General features: G+C 40.7%; 1 protein-coding gene and 1 non-coding gene across 2 annotated transcripts in view; one reads left to right on the top strand and one right to left on the bottom strand.

Moving 5' to 3' along the window:
* Positions 1–24,976, bottom strand: part of LOC126282460 (arginase, hepatic) — a 74,171-nt gene that overhangs the window by 3,931 nt on the left and 45,264 nt on the right. Inside the window, exons 5-6 of the mRNA XM_049982119.1 lie at positions 21,107–21,163; positions 18,655–18,836 (exon numbers count right to left, since the gene is read on the bottom strand). Coding sequence (XP_049838076.1) covers positions 18,655–18,836; positions 21,107–21,163 — 239 coding nt within the window. The remainder of the gene's footprint in view (positions 1–18,654; positions 18,837–21,106; positions 21,164–24,976) is intronic.
* On the top strand, positions 15,039–15,113 carry Trnaa-ugc (transfer RNA alanine (anticodon UGC)). The gene has a single exon. It is a non-coding gene; the product is annotated as a tRNA-Ala (tRNA).

Below are 24,976 nucleotides of genomic sequence, written 5' to 3'. Positions count from 1 at the left end.
AATAAAGGACATAAAAGCATTAGTTCCATTTAAGGATAAGTTGAAAAAGTTGCTAGTATTTAATAATTTCTGTAGCATTGAAGAATATATTAATTATTCATACTGGCAGAGGTCTGCCACTTTCATACACAAAAAGCATTGATGTCACTGGTGATTTTATTAAATTCACCAATCATTTCTCTGCAAAATAAGAAGCTGGAGAGAAATTGAACCATCTGTCTTGAAATGAAAAATGAGCCGACAGAAAAAAACCCAACACCAAAAAACAATAAATGAAGAGTAATGAAATTTCAGGAATACGCTTCCTAGGTAACATATTTCAGTGATTAACATTGGAAGATCACATGTTAATGTATGCATGAGATAAGCCATTGCAAATGTGAAGTGCTGATACATTAATATCTGGTGTAGCTGCCAGAATGTTGAATGGAAGAATGCAAATGTGTTGTATAGGTGCTGGATGTCAGCTTATGAGATGGAGTTCCATGCCTGTTGCACTTGGTTGGTCAATACAGGAACAGTTATCACTAGTTGTGGGTGACATCGGAGTCGTCGTCCAACGATGTTCCATATATGTGCTAAAGCCTATAAGTAATGGTCAAAGTAGATGTCATGCACTGGAATATAAGTAGCTTAAACACTGAGAGTTTAAACAAGAACAGCTCCAAAACAGTCGAATTGGAAATCATTCTGACAGATTGTGCAAATAACACATCTATTTGTTTAAATAAGCACTGGTTTACTGAGGACACAATCAAAAATTTTAAACAAAATAGGGACCTTCAGATTGGCAAGTAGGTTTTGCAGAAGAAACAAGTCACATAGAGGCTAGTGTATACTTCCACATAGTGATATAAATTATGAGACTAGAAACTGCTTTAGTTCTGTAAATGGAGAATGTGTGTTTGAGAGCTGTTGTGTAGAAATAGCAGACTGACTAGTAAATGCTATAATAATCTGTATATTAAGACTCCCAGGGAGGCCAACAACAGAACTGTTCTTATCTAAGCTTCAAATTATGCTGGAAGACATTTGTAGAGAAAAAAAACGTAATAGCTGCTAATTTTAATATTGAATCAAAAAGAGACAGTGGCCAATCAGCAACCTGTACTGTAAATGTTCTAATTAATTGGGTTAAATTGTTTTGGGGAAGGAGACCAGACAGCGAGGTCATTGGATTAGGGAAAGACGGGGAAGAAAGTGGGCTGTGCCCTTTGAAAGGAACCATCCCTGAATTTGCCTGGAGCGATTCAGGGAAATCGCGGAAAACCTAAATCAGGATGGCCGGACGAGGGGTTGAACCATCGTCCATCCGAATGAGAGTCCAGTGTCTAACCACAGCGCCACATCGCTCAGTCTAATTAATTATTTATATGAAGGTGTATTTAAATGTTATCCATTTCTAGGTATTTCAGATCATTGTACATTATTCACTGAGCTGCCACAGACAGACAAGAACATTTCAAGTATGGTATGAGGATCCATATGAGAAGGAATTTTAGCAAAGAAAACTTGCTAATATTTAGTAATAAGCTAAAAGAGAAAAAATGGCCTTTTGGTCATTGTAACTCAAGTGATGAAACCTTCCTAAATAGTTCCCTACGTGTTTTTAATTAAATATTTCACCTAGATTCTATGGCAATAAAATGAGAATTAAATTAAAGTTTCCAGTGTAAGGAAAAGCAACTGCACAGAGAATTAAAATATAATAAAGATACTGATTTCATTGAGTATGTTAAGACTCTATAAAACCATAACAAAAAAGTCGTCAAGGCAGCAAAAGCAATTTGCAAACAACAGGCTAATTTTAAACCATAAAAATAGGACAAAGGGTGTGTGGTCAGCCATTAAATCTGAGTTAGGTGTTAAAGCCTGTAACTAAGAAGTTTCAAAAATTGACACCGAAGGAAATACTACATTAAGTTCAACTCATATACTTAATGAATCCTTTATAAATGTAGTAAAGTCTGTTGTAGATGTAAATCCTTTTGGCCTAAATGAAAACTCTGAAAACTTTACAAACTCTTTAGAAGTGTTTGTGAAGAATGTAGAAAATACAATCCTAACATTAAAAAACAAAAGATCTGCAGGTTGGGATGGAATACTCACTGAAGTTATTAACAGTACACAATAAAATGCAAATCTACTAGCTCAAATAATAAATCATTGTTTTGAAGATGGCTGTTTCCCGCAGGTACTGAAATATGCTGTAGTCAAACCACTCATCAAGAAGAGGTCAAGAGAGATCATGAAAAGTTATCATCCTATCTCAGTTCTATCTAAAATATTCGAAATAAGTAAGTCTAAAGTATTTGAAAAACTTACTGTTGCCCAAATCCAAAGCTTCACTGAAAAATATTCTATTATTCCAAACAATTTGGGTTTCAACAGTGGGAAAACACCATAGATGCAGTGAGCAGTTTCACTGAGAAAATAAGTACATCTTTAGACAAGACAAAGTGGCAGAAATTTTCTGTGACCTCACTAGGGCGTCTGATTCTATAAACCATGCATTGCTTATTTACAAACTTGACAGGTATGGCATCAGTGGCAGAGCCCTACAATGGCTTAAATCCTACTTATCAAACAGAAAGCAAAGAATTAGCATCTCTTTAAATGGCACAATTTTCTAACAGGGATAAAATATTTCAGTGAGTTCCACAAGGCTCCATATTAGGCCCAGTCCGATTTCTCTTCTATGTTAATGACTTACCATGAAATATAAGTTCCCCATCAGTTCTGTTCGCAGATGATACTTCTGTCTTAGTTGAATATCAGGATTCAGAAATAAATTCTCAAATCTGTGATCAGTACCATCAGCATCTTAATATCTTGTTTTCAGCTAAATGGGTTGAATCTATACATATCTAAGACTCACATGATGCAATTCAAACTGAGTCACAATCTGAGCAGATTAAGATTGTTCACAACAACCTAGTTACAGAAGCAGCTGACTCAGCCAAATTCTTCGGTATAATTTAGACAAAAATTTGAGCTGGCAGGCACACATTGAGTACCTAGCAAACAAACGGAGTAGCTTTGCATTTGCACTGCAAATGTTGTCAATTGCAATTGACACAGACTCACAAAAAGTAGCATATACCAGCTACTTTGAATCCATTACTAAGTACAGTATTGTTTGTATGGGAAACTCGATAAACAGTGAGGATACTAAAACCACAGAAAAAAAATCATTCAAAATATGTAGACTACGAATCATAAAGAACCATTCCTTCAATTATTTAGAAAATTTTAAATATTAGCTCTGCCATCTATCTTTTCATACACTAGACAAGAAATATTTGAGGGAAACCATTTTGTTCATTCACATGTTACTAGAGACAAAGAAAATTTCATGCTCCCCACCCATTGCCTCAGACTGTAGGCCCAGAACTGCAATACATGGGGCTGAAAATTTATAATAAATTAAAAGGGAACTAGTTAATGCATATGAATTTAGGTAAGCTTAAAATAAAGCTATAGAAGGCACTGACACAGAAATGTTATAACTCAGTGGATGAATTCATACAGGACGAACTGGAAATTTGAGCTGGATACAATGTATGATATATTCCAAGAAATATCATTATAGTGTTACTGTTTATTTTAGTGCTATTAATTATTCATGTAAAATCATTGTAACTCTATTATAAATAATTGACATGTCTCCTGTATGCAAGCCAAATGGATTGCAAATGCACATCATGAGATGAATAAACCCCAACTCCACAATTCGATTTGGTTGGTTGGTTGTTTGGTTCGTTTGGGGTATAAAGGGACCAAACTACAGAGCCATCAGTCCCTTTTTCCTGATGCAAGCAAGGCTCAAGGTACAAAAACACCCAAAGTATGTATGGGAAAGTAAAAGGGGGAAAAGGAATTGGGAACCACACCTAAAAAGAAAAAATATGGGGGGAAACATACACCACAAGGAAAAGTAGAAGAAGGTATTAAAACCACAGAGCAGATGGTCTGCGATGGCTGATCACAATAATAAAAGAGGATGAGCCAGCTACTCTGCAAACACATTAAAATGTCCACCTAAGAAGACAAAGCGAGATGAAAACATGTAGGAAAAAGATGACCACCAAGACAATTAAGTGCAAAGAAAGTGTGACAGAGTTAAAATGGAGGGAGGGTGGCAGCCTTGGAGAGAAGGGTAAATGCCCTTCCTTAGACGGTACAATCAAAACCCCCCGCACGAATAAAACGTAAAACTAAATCTGTTGTTGAGGCATTGTTGTCCAACACCGAAGGTAGGGTGCTGGGAAGGTCTGCCGCAGAGGGGCTAGACGTGGGCAGTCCAGCAAGATGTGGACGATAGTCGTATGTGAGCCACAGTGACACCGAGGTGGGTCATCACAACGGAAGAGGTAGCCATGTGTAAGTCACATATAGCCAATGTGGAGCCGGCAGAGAAACATAGAGCCCTGCGAAAAGCCTGCATGGAGGACTTCCACACAAACATAGTCTTCTTAAGGGCACGCAGTTTGTTGTGCATACTGAGATTGTGCCATTCCGCCTCCCAAAGCTGAAAAACCTTGCAGCATAATAATGATCGCAGGTCAGTCATGGGAATGCCAATCTCCAGAAGCAGTTTCCACGTAGCCTGTTTGGCCAGCCTGTTGTCAAGTTCATTTCCTGGGATTCTGACGTGGCCTGGGGTCCACACAACCACCACAGAATGACTGGACTATTCCAGGGCATAGATGGACTCCTGGATGGTCACTACCAAGAGATGGTGGGGGTAGCACTGGTTGATAGCTAGTAGGCTACTCAAGGAGTTAGTATAGAGAAGAAATGACTTGTCAGGGCATGAGTGAATGTGCTCAAAGCCACGAGAAATGGCTACCAACTCTGCAGTGAAACACTGCAGCCATCTGGCAAGGAGTACTGTTCAATATGTCCTCCATGAACATATGTGAAGCCAATGTGCCCATCAGCCATCGAACCATCGGTGTAAACCACTTCATGGTCCCGGTACATGCCAAGAATCGAGAGGAAGTAACAGTAGAGAGCCGCAGGGTTAACTGAGTTCTTAGGACAATGTGAAAGGTCCAGGCAAAGCTTCGGCCTAGGTGTACATCATGGAGATGTACGTGACTGGATCTCGAGTATAGGTGGTAAAGGCAAGGACTCCACTTAAGACAAAAGAGATTGGACGCAAACCACAGGCGTAAATGTAAGCCCTGACCTGGGCCTCCAACATGGGAGAAGAACCGGAGTGGCACGAAAAAGGAGAGAGTAATTCGGATGATCAGGAGAACTACGAATGTGTGCAACATAACTGGCGATCAGTTGTGGATGCCTAACCTTCAATGGAGGGACTCTGTCCTCCACCAGGACGCTGGTCACCGGACTCATCCTAAAAGCTCCCGTTGCCAGTCCAACACCACATTGGTGCACTGGGTCGAGTAAACTTAGCACTGAGGGTGCTGCCGAATCATAAACTGGACTACCATAGTCAAGATGGAATTGAACAAGGGTTTTGTAGAACTGCAGCAGCACGGACCGATCTGCACCCCAGTTGGTGTTGCTCAGACAGTGGAGAGCACTTCTGCTTCAGCTGATGAAGATGAGGAAGCCACATCAATCTGGTTCTGAAAGAATGGTAAGATGCTGACAAAAGTGCACAACACACAACTTCACGGCTGAAAACTGGAAACTGTGGGCTAGAGCCCATGACTGCGCCTTTTGCACGGCTCCCTGTAGCGCCATTCAGTGACACCAGTACTTGAGGAGCAGTATGAAATGCAGAAGTCGTCGTCTGCATACAGAGAAGGTGCAATGGACGGACTGACAACTGCTGCTAGACTGTTAATGACCACTAAAAATAGATATACATTCAATAAAGAGCCCTGCGGGACCCCATTCTCCTGGATATGGGGGGAAACTATGGGAGGCACCAACTTGGACACAGATAGTATGGAGCGACAGGAAATTTTGGTTAAAAATTGGGAGCAGGCCCTGGAGACCCCACTCATATAATGTAGCAAGGATATGATGTCGCCAGGTCGTGTTGTAAGCTTTTTGTAAATAAAAAAGATGGCAACCAGGTGTTAGCGTCTGGAGAAAGCTGTTCGGATGGCAGATTTGAGGGACACAAGACACAATGGTAGAGCGACCCTGGTGGAAACTTCCCTGGCATGGAGCCAGTAGGCCACATTACTCTGGGACCCAACACAACAGCTGACTTACTACACATTCTAATAGCTTACAAAACATGTTGGTGAGGCTGATAGGCTGATAGCTACCCACATCAAGTGGGTGTTTGCCGGGATTGAGCACCGGAATGATCGTGCTCTCTTGCCATTGTGATGGAAAGACACCATCGCACCAGATCTGGTTGAAAATGATGAGGAGATGTCGCTTGTATTCAGATGAGAGATGTTTGATCATCTGACTGTGGATCCGATCTGGCCCAGGAGCTGTGTCAGGGCAATCTACAAGGATGCTGAAGAGCTCCCTCTGTGTAAATAGAGCATTATAGGGTTCACTGTGATGTTCAGTGAATGAGAGGGCTCTCATTTTCATCCACCGTTTGAGGGTATGAAATGCTGAGTGATAATTCTCCGACGCGGAGGCTCGAGCATAGTACTAAGCAAAGAGCTTGGCAATTGTGTTTGCATCAGCAGATAACATGCCATTGATGTGAAGGCCAGTGACACCTGTCAGGGTCTGGTAAGCACAAACATGTCTGATTTTCGTCGAGAGTTGGGAAGGTGACATATGGCACCCAATGGTCACGACTTACCTGTCCCAATATTCCTGTTTCCATCTTTTTACAAACTGGCGAACGCAGGCATGGAGCCATTTAAAAGCTATTAGCTGCTCTAGGAAAGGGTGCCGCTTATGTCGCTGTAGAGCTCACTGACGCTCTTTAAAGGCCTCAGTGATTTCTGGCGACCACCAAGGTACTGACTTTCGACGGGGGTACCCTAAAGAACAAGGGATTGTGTATTCTGCCACACAAATGATCGTTCTTACGACCCGCTCAACTACCACATTGATGGTACCATGTGGAGGAGATTCAACGATGGCAGCAGAGGTGAAAGCTTCCCAGTCTGCCTTGTTTAAAGCTCGTCTTGATAGATGTCTGGGGGAATGGTGCTGGGGGAGTGACAGGAAGATGGGAAAGTGGTCACTACCACACAAGTCATTGTGGGCTCTCCAGTGGACAGATGGGAGAAGTCCTGGGCTGCAGAGGGCTAAACCAATGGCCGAGTAAGTGCCATGAACCACACTGAAATGTGTGGAGGCCCCAGTGTTTAAGAGGCAGAGGTCAAGTTGGGACAGGAAAGTTTCGACATCTCTACCTCAGCCAGTAAGCACATTATCACCCCACAAGGGGTTATGGGCGTTAATATCTCTCGAAAGTAGGAAAGGTTTAGGGAATTGATGAATCAGTGCAGCCAATGCGTTCAGGGGTACTGCACCATCTGGAGGAAGATATACTTTGCAGACAGTTATTTCCTGCGTCGTTCTTATCCTGACAGCCACAGCTTCAAGAGGGGTTTGAAGGGGTGCAGGTTCACTGCATACTGAGTTCAGAACATAGACACAAACTCCACCTGGCACACTATTATATTCACTACGGTTCTTGTAAAATCCACTATAGCTGCGGAGGGCAGGTGTCTGCATTGCTGGGAACCAGGTTTCCTGGAGGGCAATGCAGAAAGCTGGTGTAAAGTTTAAAAGTTGCCGTAGCTCGGCGAGATGGTGGAAAAAACCGCAGCAATTCCATTGGAGGATGACTGTATTGTGAGCCTGGGAAGGCATGAAGCACGCAAGGAGGCAGGTTACGCCTCAGGGTCACCTGCTGCCACTGATTGAGTATTTGTATTCTTTCCTATTGTGGATGAGGCATCAGTGAGATCCAGATCCTCAGGGGACACTAAGATCTCCACCTCATCTTCAGGTGCAGAATTGGTAGAGAGTGGTGGTGTTGGGGACACCGGAGGGTCCTTTTTCTTAGCAGACTTCTTTGTTTGCTTGCCCTCTCGCTTCCCTTTAGTGGCTTGCTGGGAGTATTTCTCTGAAGTAGCTTCAGGCACGGAGGAAGACCATGAAGCTCTTCGTCCAGCAGATTTTGGCTCCTTTCACCACTGGTGAGTGTCCACTGTGGCATTAGTGGAGACTTTGGAAGAAAGGGTCCCAAAGGACCCCTTCCGTACAAGAGCAGAGGGCGCATTGTTTGTGGCACAGAGTGTGGTACGACTGGTACTTGTGATGGCGATGGTTATGTTGTTGCAGCATATGTGGACGTCAACCGAACGTGGTGCAATTGTTCAAATTTACGTTTAGACTCTTGGTAAGTCAACAGGTCCAGGGTCTTTTACTCCACAATTTTCGACTCATTTTGGAGTACTGTGTAGTCTGGCTAGCAGGGGGAGTGCTGCTCTCCACAGTTGATACAAGTGGGGGGAGGCACACATGGAGTATCAGGATGCAGTGGACGTCTGCAGTCTCGACATGTGGTGCTGGAAGTGCAGCAGGAAGACATGTGTCTGAGTTTCCAGCACTTAAAGCACCACATAAGAAGAGGGATGTATGGTTTAACGTTACAATGGTAAACCATCACCTTGATCTTTTCAGGCAATGAATCACCCTCAAAGGCCAAGATGAAGGCAAAAGTAGCAACACTGTTGCTTTGGTTCCCCTGTAAAGGCGCTGGTTGAAATTAACACCCCGCTGTTCTAGATTGACACGGAGCTCATCATCAAACTGCAATGGAAAATAATCCCCTGGACCATATTGAGGCTTTTATGGGGAGTGATGGAAACAGGAATATCACCCAGCTGGTCAAAAGCTAATAACGCCCGGGATTGGGCTGAAAATGCTATGCGAATCAAGACTGCACCGCTTCTCATCTTTGACAGTGCTGTCACTTTCCCAAACTTATCCTCAAGATTTTCAATAAAAAACTGAGGCTTTGTAGGTAGTAAGGAGTCCTGTCCATTTGCTATAGACTAAATACTGAGGCAAATATGGCTCTCTTCCATCTATAGCCCTATGTCCCTCCTATGGTGTAGCGTGGGAGGGAAACAATTTAGGGCCATATCTGTCAGCATTGTACTTGATCTTGCCCTTTTTAGAGACTGCTGGTGCCTTACGGTGACCAGCAATAGTTGACTTACTTTACTTCACTTCACTTCACTGCAGGTCATCTGCCCCGATGCCACCTCTCCGATCAGGGGCTTTCCCCATGGGCGCCACCCAGCCACAGCAAAGGCCACCTGGCCTGATGGCCTTTTCCAGGAGTCCTGATGCCCCAGGAAGACAGGCATCTATTCTTTGGCATACATGGGGAGTTTACAGCTCAGTCATCAGTAGTGCAGTGCGACCCCTGTGTTGTCAGGGGACTACCACCAAATGTGTACATGACAGGCCCACCACAAGGGACTGGCTACTGTGCTGAATATTGGGCGCAGAGAAATCCAATGTTGTCATGGAGGTGGGAGAGGACAGGAGACAATGGAAGAAGATGACGTACCCCGAAAGGTGACCTCGCCCAAACAGTTGAATTGCAGATGGAGATGCAAAGCCATGACAAGAGGTTCAGGAGGTCGAATCTAAGGGCACAATGGATAACTTGTGCACCACTTAAGGTATCCTTCCTCATATGGCCCTCACTTCTGTAGAATTTCGAAAGCGGCGGGTCAAACCATAAAATGGGACCTGAACGCATAGGGCCAAGAAGTGTGAGACTCCTTTTAGTCACCTCTTACAACAGGCAGGGACACCTCGGGCCTATTCTAAACCACGGACCCGCAGGGTGATTCAATCTGGTTATCGAGCACGCCAAGGCAACATGTTAGCATTCTGTAAAGCACGTTGTGCTACAACAGCGATATTTAGGTGGGTGTTATCCTGCTGGAAACACTCCCTGGAATACTGTTCATGAATGGCAATAAAACAGGTCAGATCACCAGAATGACATAATAATTTTCAATGGATAACCATGAGAGTGCTCCTGCTGTCATCTGAAATTGCACCCTAAACCATAACTCAAGTTGTAGGTCCAGTATGTATAGCATGCAGACAGGTTGGCTGCAGGTCCTCCACTGGCTTCCTCCTAAGCAACACACGGCCATCACTGGCATCAAGACAGAAACAGCTTTCGTTAGAAAACACAACAGACCTCCATCCTGCCCTTCAACAACACTTTGCTGAAGTCATGAGTGGTGGTTGTTCAGTGTCAGTGGAATACGTGCAACAGGGCATCTGTGTCAGAGCTGTCTTTGAAGTTGTAACGTCACTGTGGTGCCAATTGCTGCCGAAATTGCTGCTGCAGTTCCAGTACGATGAGCCACTGCCGAAATTGCTGCTGCAGTTCCAGTACGATGAGCCACTGCCGAAATTGCTGCTGCAGTTCCAGTACGATGAGCCACTGCCGAAATTGCTGCTGCAGTTCCAGTACGATGAGCCACTGCCAAAATTGCTGCTACAGTTCCAGTACGATGAGCCAGAGCTGTACATTGAACACAACGGTTTTCCCACATGGTAGTGCCACGTGGCCATACGGAGCCCGGGCTTCTTGCGACTGTACATTCCCATGTACAGTGGCTACAGTCCTGCCAAGTCTTTTTGCAATATCGTGGAAGGAACATAAAGCTTCTCACAGCCCTATTACAAGACCTCATTCAAATTCAGTGAGGTGTTGATAATGGGTTCTTTGTCACCTTAAAGGTATTCTTGACCAACATCAATTCACCACATCCTACCTCAAAGGTAATTCGCACTCATGACTGTTGCAGCATGTATTTAAAGCAAGCCTGATTTGTGTCTTTATAGTGGTGACAAACGTGTGGTTCCTGAAGAGGGGCAGCAGCCTTTTCAGTAGTTGCAGGGGCAACAGTCTGGATGATTGACTGATCTGGCCTTGCAACATTAACCAAAACGGCCTTGCTGTGCTGGTACTGCGAACGGCTGAAAGCAAGGGGAAACTACAGCCGTAATTTTTCCCGAGGACATGCAGCTTTACTGTATGATTAAATGATGATGGCATCCTCTTGGGTAAAATATTCCGGAGGTAAAATAGTCCCCCATTCGGATCTCCGGGCGGGGACTACTCAGGAGGATGTCGTTATCAGGAGAAAGAAAACTGGCGTTCTACGGATCGGAGCGTGGAATGTCAGATCCCTTAATCGGGCAGGTAGGTTAGAAAATTTAAAAAGGGAAATGGATAGGTTAAAGTTAGATATAGTGGGAATTAGTGAAGTTCGGTGGCAGGAGGAACAAGACTTCTGGTCAGGTGACTACAGGGTTATAAACACAAAATCAAATAGGGGTAATGCAGGAGTAGGATTAATAATGAATAGGAAAATAGGAATGCGGGTAAGCTACTACAAACAGCATAGTGAACGCATTATTGTGGCCAAGATAGATACGAAGCCCACACCTACTACAGTAGTACAAGTTTATATGCCAACTAGCTCTGCAGATGATGAAGAAATTGAAGAAATGTACGATGAAATAAAAGAAATTATTCAGATAGTGAAGGGAGACGAAAATTTAATAGTAATGGGTGACTGGAATTCGAGTGTAGGAAAAGGGAGAGAAGGAAACATAGTAGGTGAATATGGATTGGGGCTAAGAAATGAAAGAGGAAGCCGCCTAGTAGAATTTTGCACAGAGCACAACTTAATCATAGGTAACACTTGGTTTAAGAATCATGAAAGAAGGTTGTATACGTGGAAGAACCCTGGAGATACTAAAAGGTATCAGATAGATTATATAATGGTAAGACAGAGATTTAGGAACCAGGTTTTAAGTTGTAAGACATTTCCAGGGGCAGATGTGGACTCTGACCACAATCTATTGGTTATGACCTGTAGATTAAAACTGAAGAAACTGCAAAAATGTGGGAATATAAGGAGATGGGACCTGGATAAACTGAAAGAACCAGAGGTTGTACAGAATTTCAGGGAGAGGATAAGGGAACAATTGACAGGAATAGGGGAAAGAAATACAGTAGAAGAAGAATGGGTAGCTCTGAGGGATGAAGTAGTGAAGGCAGCAGAGGATAAAGTAGGTACAAAGACGAGGGCTGCTAGAAATCCTTGGGTAACAGAAGAAATATTGAATTTAATTGATGAAAGGAGAAAATATAAAAATGCAGTAAATGAAGCAGGCAAAAAGGAATACAAACGTCTCAAAAATGAGATCGACAGGAAGTGCAAAATGGCTAAACAGGGATGGCTAGAGGACAAATGTAAGGATGTAGAAGCTTATCTCACTAGGGGTAAGATAGATACTGCCTACAGGAAAATTAAAGAGACCTTTGGAGAGAAGAGAACCATGTGTATGAATATCAAGAGCTCAGATGGCAACCCAGTTCTAAGCAAAGAAGGGAAGGCAGAAAGGTGGAAGGAGTATATAGAAGGTTTATACAAGGGCGATGTACTTGAGGACAATATTATGGAAATGGAAGAGGATGTAGATGAAGACGAAATGGGAGATACGATACTGCGTGAAGAGTTTGACAGAGCACTGAAAGACCTGAGTCGAAACAAGGCCCCCGGAGTAGACAACATTCCATTAGAACTACTGACGGCCTTGGGAGAACCAGTCCTGACAAAACTCTACCAGCTGGTGAGCAAGATGTATGAGACAGGCGAAATACCCTCAGACTTCAAGAAGAATATAATAATTCCAATCCCAAAGAAAGCAGGTGCTGACAGATGTGAAAATTACCGAACTATCAGTTTAATAAGCCACGGCTGCAAAATACTAACGCGAATTCTTTACAGACGAATGGAAAAACTGGTAGATGCAGACCTCGGGGAGGATCAGTTTGGATTCCGTCGAAATGTTGGAACACGTGAGGCAATACTGACCTTACGACTTATCTTAGAAGAAAGATTAAGAAAAGGCAAACCTACGTTTCTAGCATTTGCAGACTTAGAGAAAGCTTTTGACAATGTTGACTGGAATACTCTTTTTCAAATTCTAAAGGTGGCAGGGGTAAAATATAGGGAGCGAAAGGCTATTTATAATTTGTACAGAAACCAGATGGCAGTCATAAGAGTCGAGGGGCATGAAAGGGAAGCAGTGGTTGGGAAAGGAGTGAGACAGGGTTGTAGCCTCTCCCCGATGTTATTCAATCTGTATATTGAGCAAGCAGTAAAGGAAACAAAAGAAAAATTTGGAGTCGGTATTAAAATTCATGGAGACGAAGTAAAAACTTTGAGGTTCGCCGATGACATTGTAATTCTGTCAGAGACGGCAAAGGACTTGGAAGAGCAGTTGAACGGAATGGACAGTGTCTTGAAAGGAGGATATAAGATGGACATTAACAAAAGCAAAACGAGGATAATGGAATGTAGTCAAATTAAATCGGGTGATGCTGAGGGAATTAGATTAGGAAATGAGACACTTAAAGTAGTAAAGGAGTTTTGCTATTTGGGGAGTAAAATAACTGATGATGGTCGAAGTAGAGAGGATATAAAATGTAGACTGGCAATGGCAAGGAAAGCGTTTCTGAAGAAGAGAAATTTGTTAACATCGAATATAGATTTATGTATCAGGAAGTCGTTTCTGAAAGTATTTGTTTGGAGTGTAGCCATGTATGGAAGTGAAACATGGACGATAACTAGTTTGGACAAGAAGAGAATAGAAGCTTTCGAAATGTGGTGCTACAGAAGAATACTGAAGATAAGGTGGATAGATCACGTAACTAATGAGGAGGTATTGAATAGGATTGGGGAGAAGAGAAGTTTGTGGCACAACTTGACTAGAAGAAGGGATCGGTTGGTAGGACATGTTCTGAGGCATCAAGGGATCACAAATTTAGTATTGGAGGGCAGCGTAGAGGGTAAAAATCGTAGAGGGAGACCGAGAGATCAGTACACTAAGCAGATACAGAAGGATGTAGGTTGCAGTAGGTACTGGGAGATGAAGCAACTTGCACAGGATAGAGTAGCATGGAGAGCTGCATCAAACCAGTCTCAGGACTGAAGACAACAACAACAACAACAACAACAACAGTGGTGCTCCTACTGGCATTATTACCCCACTGGTGTAAAATTTTAATGACATCATCATTCTAATTTAGAAACACACCAACCAACTTTCATTTATGTCACACAACTCCTTCCTGGTGTTGCAATTCTTTTTTCCTTGTCAGTGCTTAAGTCACCGTCACATGAAAGTCACATTCAAGTCAGAGCTGCTAGTGGTAGTGCTTATCTGTGCATGAGGCAAGCTTGCTTATGTGAATGTGTGTGTGTTTTCTTTACTGAGTAAGGCTTTGGCTCAAAGCTGTTATGTGTTATATTTTTCTCCTTGTGCCTGTGTATGACTCAATAGATCACCCTTTTTGTGAGTAGGAATCTATCCTTTTCCTAATATTGTTGATAATCCAAAAGAAAACTGGACTTAATTAATATGATAACATTACAATTACATTATTTGCTTGCTGTGAGGTGGCCACTATAATTAAGGCTGGCTGGGCAATGATTAAATGTACATGACAATAGTATCTGTTCCCGTAAGAACAGATACCATTGATGACCATACAGCTTCTCTAGAATGAAATTATAATTAAATCCACACCCTAGCTGCAAACAGGCGTTGATATACATCATTGGGGACATGTTGAAAATGTGTGCCCCGATCGGGCCTCGAACCCGGGATCTGCTGCTTACATGGCAGTTCGAGTCCCGGTCGGGACACATTTTCAACATGTCCCCAATGATGTATATCAACGCCTGTTTGCAGCTAGGGTGTCCATTTAATTATCATTTCATTTCTAGCAAAGCTACATGGTCATCTACGGTAACTGTTCTTTCGGGAACAGATACTATCGTCATGTGTAGTTAAAATATGGCTTCCCAGCCATTGACCTTCTTGTGCAAATGCACACACTATGCCCGAAATCGTATGGGACTTGGTAGATTAATCTGCCACAAGTAATGAGTATAATGGGCAAACATCTCTTAGGCGCACTACGAATGTAGTGGTGTGGACATGTTGGGAATGTGGGTCTCGCAGGGAGCGTGCAAGGGGTAAGTCCCTGCAGTCGCGCTATCCTCTGTGCCCTCGGTGGCTCAGATGGATAGAGTGTCTGCCATGCAAGCAGGAGATCCCGGGTTCGAGTCCCGGCCGGGGCACACATTTTCAACATGTCCCTAATGAAGTACATCAATGCCTGTTTGCAGCTAGGGTGTCCATTTAATTATCATTTCAATGATTAAATGCATATAAAGTGTCACAGCTTTGGAATGTTTAGTTTTGTTACATCCATGTTCCTTGGATCATAATAGTGATATCTTACTATGGTGTGGAAAGCAACATGCTGACCATTTACCCTGATCAGCCATAAATTTATGACCACCTAATAGCCGGTGTCACTATTGTCACAGATAACAACACTGACACATCAGACAGACACATCATGGCATGGAACTCATGAGGCCTTGGTAGATCACTTGAGGGAGTTGGCACCATATCTGCACACACACACACACACACACACACACACACACACACACACACACACACGTCACTTAATTCCCATAAATTCTGGGACGGCGTCAACGAGCTCTGATGCCACAGCCAATCACATCCCAAATGTGTTTGAACGTGTTCAGACTTGGCGAGCTGGGGGTGGGGGGACAGCACACATCAATTGGAACTCACCACTGTGTTCCTCGAACCACTGCATACTCCTGGCCTTGTGAAAACGTGCATTGTCTTGCTGAAAAATGCCACTGCTGCCAGAAAATATGATTGTCATGAAGGGTGTACATGGTCAGCAATTAGTGTACAATATCAGTCATGGTGCCTTGCATGAGCTCCATTGGACCCGTGGATGCCCATGTGAATGCTCCCCAGAGCATAATGCAGCCACATTGTCTCCATCCAAAAATACAGGTATCAAGGAGCTTGTCCCCTGGAAGATGACAGATTCATGCCTTCCTATCGACATGAAAAAGAAGGTATCAACATTCATCGGACCATGCAATGCTTTGCCACGCGCCAATGACCAGTGCCCATGGTCACATGCCCTTTCCAGTTCTAGTTGCCAAAGTCATGGCTGATTAAGTGATTGGGGGACTAAACGGTGAGGTCATCTGTCCTGCGATTCAAAAGAAACTTGTGTGTCTGCTAAAAGTGGGCAGATCCAGTCAGAGGGGTCAAACTACAAAGTGAGGAAGCTAAAAACACACACAGTAGAAGGCATAAAAGGGTACACCAAATTGAAAACTGGAAAAACAGAGGGATAAAAGAGCAGTCTTTGTAAGGGGAAAGGTCATGAGTGCCAGCTTTTAGATGGAGTTATGGACATAAGTGATGAAGAATCTGTGTCTTTATTTGGTGATAACTCAAACGAATTTTTACCAGAGGAGACCGGATGTGGAACCAGAAGTTCTGATGATGGAATCACATCAGTGAATGTAGGAAGAAGAGTTTTATGTCCACATTAAGTCAAAGTACCAGACTTCACAGCTGTAAAAACCAGGCAACAAAGCACCTCTAACTGTGTTAGTGCCATAAGTACTGCAGTTGATTCAGGTTCAACTGAAGTAAGTGCAATATCAGAAAGTTTTGAAGATGAAGATGGCACACTTAGAACAAATTCTAATGAGATTGACTGGGGCCAGTTACGGGTAAAAATATGAAAAGCTTTACATTTATTAATTCCAGTTCTGGTGTAAATGCTTCTGTTGCACTAACTCTCAAAGGCAAGACACCATACTTTATTCAAATATTTTGTAGCTGATGAAATTTTAGAATATGTAACTCAACAAACATATTTGTAATCAAAACAAGTCTTAGAAAGTCATTCAGTAACTGTTAATCCGTGATTGAAAAAGTGGATTGATGTCAGAAAAACTGAAATTGAACAATTTTTAGGATTTTTCTTTTGGATGTAACTAAATGTAAATCTAAGGATTCCAAATTATTGGTCAAGAAATATGCTCTATCACAACAATGTAAAAAATGTTATGTCATGCAATCGTTTTGAACTGCTTTTATGTATGTGGCATTTTTCCAATAACTAGTGCCCACTGAGAAACTGCTTATTCAAAATTCAACCTTTTATTGATAAATTACTGCAAATGCAGAGATTTCAAAGTGCAGTTGTGCCAGAGAAAGAAGTTTGCATTGACGAAACACTTGTGCCATTTCACAGAAGACTAAGTTTTATTCAGTATATAAAGAATAAGCACCATAAATTCGGAATTAAATTGTTCAAACTTTGTCTGAAGGGTAGCTGCACCTTGAATATGATAGTTTACTGTAGGAAGAATGTGAATCCTGGTGTTACTATTGCCACTTCTGTTGTTGTGAGTCTTATGAGAGGATTACTAAATGAGGGCAGAATCTTATATACATACAATTTTTACACACGTGTTCATCTAGCACACCAGCTTCTTGAACAATCAACACATTTAGTTGGTACTCTAAGATCAAACAGAAAATTGAATCCTCAAGATGTTGTACAAGTAAAACTGAAGAAGGGGGAACACAAAGCAAAGTACCACAGGTGTAGTAGTACTGAAATGGAAAGATAAGAGGAATGTTCTGAGGCTAAGTACTGTTCATGGAGAAGAAGAAGCAGAAGTTCAAACCAGGAAGGGCACAAAGAAAAAAAAACAGCAATGATAATTGACTATAATCAATCAAAGTCTTTTATAGATCTTTCTGACCAAATGAAGTCATACTTGCATTGTGCGGTGTGTGAAATAGTACAGGAAGTTTGCAATTGAATTGCTGACAGGGTCAGCACTGGTAAATGCTCATGTGATTTACCTATACATCAACAATAAGAAGATCTCAACCACAGAATTCAAAGAGGAAGTGAATTTGAGACTGCTCCATACAGAAGATGCCGATGAGCCTGAGACATATCTCACCAAAGTCACCGCGTTACCTGCAGATTGTGCAGCCAGACGTAGGTGTACAGTGTATTACAAAAAAATGAAGAATGATTTTGGACGAGAGGAAGCTGTCAAGAAATGCAAACAAACTGCATGTAAATGTAAGAATTGTGACTCATATTTTTGTGTAGGGTGTTTTTTCATAAAGCACAGTGCATACAGGTGTTATAGAAACAACGTGGAATGACCCAAATTTTTCAGTTTTATTGTTGTTGCAATTAGAGTTGAAGAATGTAAATGAAACTGTATGTGATTTGCAATCAACTGTGTAAGTAATATGTCAAACTAAATAATAAATAAATAATAAAAAGAGGATAAGTCCAATACGACTGAGCAATATGAGTAATATATAACTCACGAATTCAAATGTCAATTACTACCCTAGAGTTCTTGAAAACCATAGGCCATGAACATGATTTGTTACTGGGGCCATAACCTACTATAACACAGAGTCACAGCACGCTCCTGTGAGTTACAACTGTACCACGGAGGGGTTGTATTTACTTCACGTGGCCCGAAGGGAACACTTCCTGGGAGTTATATTTAACTCACGTAGCAGTCAATGTGTTAAGTGATGAGGCAAGATCAATTGATACAATGGCTGTTTGAGTGCATTTCTTTTCAGAAAAATAATGAAATAATATTATTAAAATTAAAGACTCCATTGCAAATAAATATATGATATAACTAACTAGTTTATAAGACACACAAATTAACTTTTACTAATGTGTGCACATTTAACAAGTAGTAACTGGAGACAACTTACCAGGGGTTCCAGTAGCTGGTGCTTCATTCACATCTAGGCTGTCAATATCAAAACTCATATGAATTGGACGAGACCCACTTGGGTCAAGTTTTGCAAGTACAGCCTGTACTATATCTGAAACACCGTACCGTTCCACTTCCTCTGTGCTATATGCTAATATACCACAATCAGACAGGAATTTCCTACAAGAAAATAATCAGCTGATTAATGTAATTACTGATATCTCTGTGCATAAGGTATTTATTCTGTCTAAGACTTAATACCACACATGAACATTGGCGCTATTGCTCTCAAGGCAGTGAAAGCAGTAAATTTGCCTTTACAAAACACCATATTTTATCTCTTTTTTATTTGCAATGAAATTTTAGTGTGCCACTCCTGTATTAGACTATTCTACAGGTTTATTAAACTTCCTGGCAGATTAAAACTGTGTGCCCGACCGAGACTCGAACTCGGGACCTTTGCCTTTCGCGGGCAAGTGCTCTACCAACTGAGCTACCGAAGCACGACTCACGTCCGGTACTCACAGCTTTAGTTCTGCCAGTATCCGTCTCCTACCTTCCAAACTTTACAGAAGCTCTTCTGCGAACCTTGCAGAACTAGCACTCCTGAAAGAAAGGATATTGTGGAGACATGGCTTAGCCACAGCCTGGGGGATGTTTCCAGAATGAGATTTTCACTCTGCAGCGGAGGTTTATTGTTTAATTACCATCTCCCTGACATTTGGCTAAGTGACAGTGCTTTCGCCCCTATTTGTTTCATTTATAATGATTTTCCTGCGGTCATTATTTAAGAAAATCATGATCATAACACAATACTCCACATATCAATGATTTTTTTCTCTTGCATAATACTGTCTGCCTCTAGAGAGAACAAATGCTATAGTGAAGGTCCCTCCATCACAATAGTTATAATAGCTGTTGCTTATGGCAGACCTCTTTTATTATTATTCTCTTACTCCTATGGCATTTATTTATTACTATTCTATATATTATTATTTTTAAATGTCTTCCCAGGTAGCTGAGTGGTCAGCGTGACAGAATGTCAATCCTAAGGGCCCGGGTTTGATTCCCAGCTGGGTCAGAGATTTTCACCGCTCAGGGACTGGGTGTTTTGTTGTCCTAATCATCATCATTTCATCCCCATCAGTGCACAAGTTGCCGAAGGGATGTCAAATTGAAATATTTGTACCCAGCGAACTGTCTACTCGCCGGAGGCTGGAAAGAGAGCATTAAAAAAAAAAAAAATGAAGCAGTTACCAATGGCCAAAGAATTTCCATGGAGCTGACAAAAAGATTTGCTAAGTGTTATGTCCAGAGTGTTGTGTTATGCAGTGATGAATGAGGGATGGTTAAGAAGAATGATATTGAGAACATTTTGAAATGTGGCTACGGAATACTTAAAGTTAAGTGGACTGACAAGCTTAGAAACAAAGTAATAATGAAGAAAATAAGAGAACAGAGAATATTATTGGACGCAATAAGAGAAAGGAAACAAGTCTTGACTGGGACCTCTACAGTGTAGGAATTGTCTGCAACAAATAATTATAGTGGGAAAAGTGGGAGGAATGGGACAGAGAGGTAAGAAGGGAATTGGAATGACGGACAACATTAGAAATGGATGAAAATACAAACAGATGAAGGAAGATGCTCACAACAGAATACGATACAGAGCCTCCAGTTGAAACCAGGCCACCTGAACCCTCCCCCCAGCATCGGGAGTTTTCCTTGGAGCTCATCCTTACCTCTCATAATCCTCCTAGCCCCAGTCTCCACTAACCCAATGCACCCACACCTTCTACCCAACAGTCTCCCCTTCCCTTCTCTTACACACTCTCCGAATCCTCTCCACCACGTCATCATCATCATCATCATCATCATCATCATCATCATCATCATCACGTAGCCACACAAACTTATTGGCTCAGGTGCCTGTGTGTGTTGCATACTGCATTCCTATCCTGCACATCTGCTGCCTCCCTCTGGGCTATCAGCCACCCCTCCCCCAATCCTCCCTCCCACCTCTTATTCCTGCTACCCACACCACCCAGCATAACCCCTCAGCCCTGTGTCACTGTGTATTCAGCCACGACAATTTTTTTGTGCACCTGCCAAAAACTCAATGCTTCTAGTATCTGGTGAGTTTCTCCATTTCTCCAAAGTTATTTACATTCTGTTAGGACTTTCCTCACCATAATTTCTGTAATTTAGTTGGATCACAGAATTCTTCGAAGACTAAAAAGTAGCAAGTAGATAATTAACAGATACACAGAATTTTTCGTGGACCGCTTCTGCTCTTTCATTCAATACTAAAAAAAAATAGGTCCAATCAAAAAATGTACATAAAGGTTTCATAATATTTACTACTATCAAGAAAAGTTTTCTTAATCTATTCTCATTTTTCCTTCAAAATTGCCATATGATGTTGAATCATTTGCATGTAAAGTACATACCTTTCGCCTGAGTCAACATCACGTAGACCAATGTAGCCAATGTCTTTCACAGAGAGCCTACAAAGAAAAGCAATAGGATTTAAAATGTTATTGATTCCTGTACACAAGAAATATTTAAAAGAAAGTAAGATATTTATTTATACTCAATGGCCTTTATTACTAAGTGGTAAGGAAATTTAAAAAAATGAACAGTACTAAAGGCTAAAAATAGTAAACCATAATTATGCATTTGATAAGTGGGCATGTTGTTCTGAACCATATACTTATTTCTATGAAGTATCATGTGACCACAATTGCCTTTGCCTGTTCATATGCTACACTCTAGATGCCCACTAAATTCTCTAATAATATGTACACATACATTATCCTCAAGCCAAGCACGTTTACAAAGTCCATGTGTATAGTAATACAGCAATGTGTAGACATGGTTGACACAAAAACAGTATCCTCTCAAAAAGAGGAATAAAATTCATAGTGGCTATCACTTGATAACAATCTAATAGGCCAAAACTGTGATTGCAATGAACAAATACATTTAATAACAAACAGTCCAGATGATAAATGTCCTTTGTCAAATATTGCTAACCTGTGACTGGAAGTAAACAGAAAATAAAACAGTAATGAGAGTTTTTGTATTTACCTCTAAAGTAAATTTAATGAATAAGAGTTCAACATCTGGATGCTGGCTATTTTCTGTAAATAAACAAGTTTCATTTCTGCCACAACACATGTAAAGAAAGTTATTACAATGAGAACATTACAACGAAAAAGAAATGTAGACTAATATCAACTATTGTCACTAGGCAAAGATTAATAATGAAACTTCACAGAGAGCTAAAATCGAATAAAGATACTGATTTCATTAAATATGTTAGACTGTATAAAACCATATTTAAAAGAGTTGTCAGGGCAGCAAAACATCTGGCAAATAACAGGCTAATTTTAAATAATAAAAATAAGACAAAACCGTGTGCCTGTAACCAAGAAATTTCAAAAATTGCCATTGAAGGAAATACTATTGTAAATCCAACTCAAATACCAGAGTACTTTAGTGAATTCTTTATAAATGTAGCAAAGCCTAATGTAGATGTAACAGATTATTACAACAAAGTAAATCCCTTTGGCCTAGGTGAAAACTCTGAAAACTTTACAAAATTCTTTAAAGTTTCTGTGGAGGATGTAGAAAATACAATTCTAACATTAAGAAACAAGAAATCTGCAGGTTTGGATGGAATACCTACCAAAGTTATTAAGGTGGTACACAACAGAATTGCCAAACCACTAGCTCAAATAAAAATCAATGTTTTGAAGAGAGCCGTTTCCCAGAGGTACCGAAATATGCTGAAGTCAAACCACTATTCAAGAAAGGATCAAGAGAGATCATGGGAGATTATCATCCTATCTCGATTCTCCCAGTCCTATCTAAAATATTTGAAAAACTTGCTGTTGCACAAATCCAAAACTTCACTGCAAAATATTGTTATTCTAAACAATTAGTTTGGGTTTCATCAGAGGAAAAACACCACAGATGCAGTAAACAGTTTCATTGAGAAAATAAGTACATCATTAGACAAGAGAAATAAGGTGGCAGGAATTTTCTGCGACCTCACAAAGGTGTTTGATTCTGTAAACCATGCATTGCTTGTTTACAAACTTGAGAAGTATGGAATTAGTGGCAGTGCCCTACAATGGCTTAAATCCTACTAATCCAACAGAAAGCAAAGAGTTAGAATTTCTTCAAATGGCGCTTATTATTTTTCTGACTGGAAAAAATAAATAAATAAATAAATAATCTCAAGGTGTTCCACAAGGCTCCATATTAGACCCAGTCCTATTTCTCTTTTTATGTTAATGACTTACTATTAAATATCAGCTCCCCATCAGTTCTGTTCGCAAATGATACTACTGTCTTAGTTGAAGATCAGGATTTGGAAAAAATTCCCAAATCTGTGATCAGTACCCTCAGTACCTTAGAAACTTGGTTACAGCTAAATGGGTTGAATCTAAATATCTAAGACTCATGTGATGCAGTTCAAAACCAAACAGTCAAAATGTGAGCGGATTAAGACTGTACACAACAACAAAGGTATAGAAGAAGTTGACTCAGTCAAATTCTTAGATTTAAATGTAGATAAAAATTTAAGCTAGTAGGCACACATTAAATACCTGGAAAACAAACTGAGCAGCTTTGCATTTGCAATGTAAATATTATCAACTGTAACTGACATGGACACACGAAAAGTAGCACATACAAGTTACTTTGAACTCATTATTAGGCATGGTATTGTTTTTTGTGGTAACTCGACAAACATAGTGCGGATACTAAAAATACAGAAAAAAATCATTCAAAGTATATGCACTGCAAATCACAAAGAACCATGTTGGGATATGTGCGTGTGTGCGCGAGTGTACACCTGTCCTTTTTTTCCCCTAAGGGAAGTCTTTCCGCTCCCGGGATTGGAATGACTCCTTACCCTCTCCCTTAAAACCCACATCCTTTCGTCTTTCCCTCTCCTTCCTGAAGAAGCAACCATCGGTTGCGAAAGCTAGTAATTCTGTGTGTGTGTTTGTGTGTTTTGTTCATGTGCCTGTCTGCCGGCGCTTTCCCGCTTGGTAAGTCTTGGAATCTTTGTTTTTAATATATTTTTCCCATGTGGAAGTTTCTTTCTATTTTATTTACATGTTGACTATTATTTAGAAAACTTGAAATATTAACTCAGCCATCCTTACACATAAATGTGATTATTATATTTTTGTACACCAGACATGAATTATTTGAGGGAAACCATTTTGTCCATTCACATGATACTAGAAACGAAAATTCTATGTTCCCCACCCACCGCCTCAGATTGTATGCCCAGGGACCTCAATACATGGGAAAGAAAATTTGTAATAAATTAAAAGGGAACAAGTTGAAGCAGATGAATTTGGGTTCACTTAAAATAAAGCTATATAACGTACTGGCACTGAAGTGTTATTACTCAGTGGATGAATCATGAGGGGCAAACTGAAAATTTGAGCTGGATACAATGTGCTACACATTCCAAGAAATATACTTATATTGTTATTATTTATTATAGTGCTATTATTTATTAATGGAAAATCATTGTAACTGTTTTATAAATTTTTGACATGTCTCCTGTATGTAAACAAAATGGATTGCAAATGTATGTCATGAGATAAATACAACACAATTCACAAAATGTATTATGTCTGCACAGAAAACAGTTTACCTTTCCTTTAAGCAAGGAAGGTCAAACATTCATTAATGCTTAAGGAGGTGGAAGTATTGGGAACTTCATGGTAACAATTAAATGTAACAAAACTATTTGCTGGAATTATAATTTTTTTGAGTATATCTACCAACTACTTACTTTATTTTGTGAACTGCAAATGCATATTTCCTTCAAAATAATAGATTAGATTAGATTAGATTAGATTAATACTTGTTCCATAGATCATGAATACGACACTTCGTAATGATGTGGAACGTGTCAGGTTAATAAAAGATGTTTGTACAAGAAATTACATTACCCAAAATATTGCATGACACTAATGATTAAGTTTTTTTTTTATTTTTTTTTTACTTAGTTTATATCTAAAAATTCAGCCAATGAGTAGAAGGAGTTGTCATCTAGAAATTCTTTTAATTTATTTTTAAATGTTAGTTGGCTATCTGTCAGGCTTTTGATGCTGTTTGGTAGGTGCCCAAAGACTTTTGTGGCAGCATAATTTACCCCTTTCTGTGCCAAAGTCAGATTTAACCCTGCATAGTGAAGATCATCCTTTCTCCTGGTGTTATAGGTATGCACACTGCTATTACTTTTGAATTGGGTTGGATTATTATCAACAAATTTCATAAGGGAATAT

The sequence above is a fragment of the Schistocerca gregaria genome, chromosome 1 (assembly GCF_023897955.1).
Source record: "Schistocerca gregaria isolate iqSchGreg1 chromosome 1, iqSchGreg1.2, whole genome shotgun sequence".
Lineage (NCBI taxonomy): Eukaryota > Metazoa > Arthropoda > Insecta > Orthoptera > Acrididae > Schistocerca > Schistocerca gregaria.
Note: the sequence above shows the minus strand (reverse complement) of the source record. Positions and strands in the feature narration are given on the sequence as shown.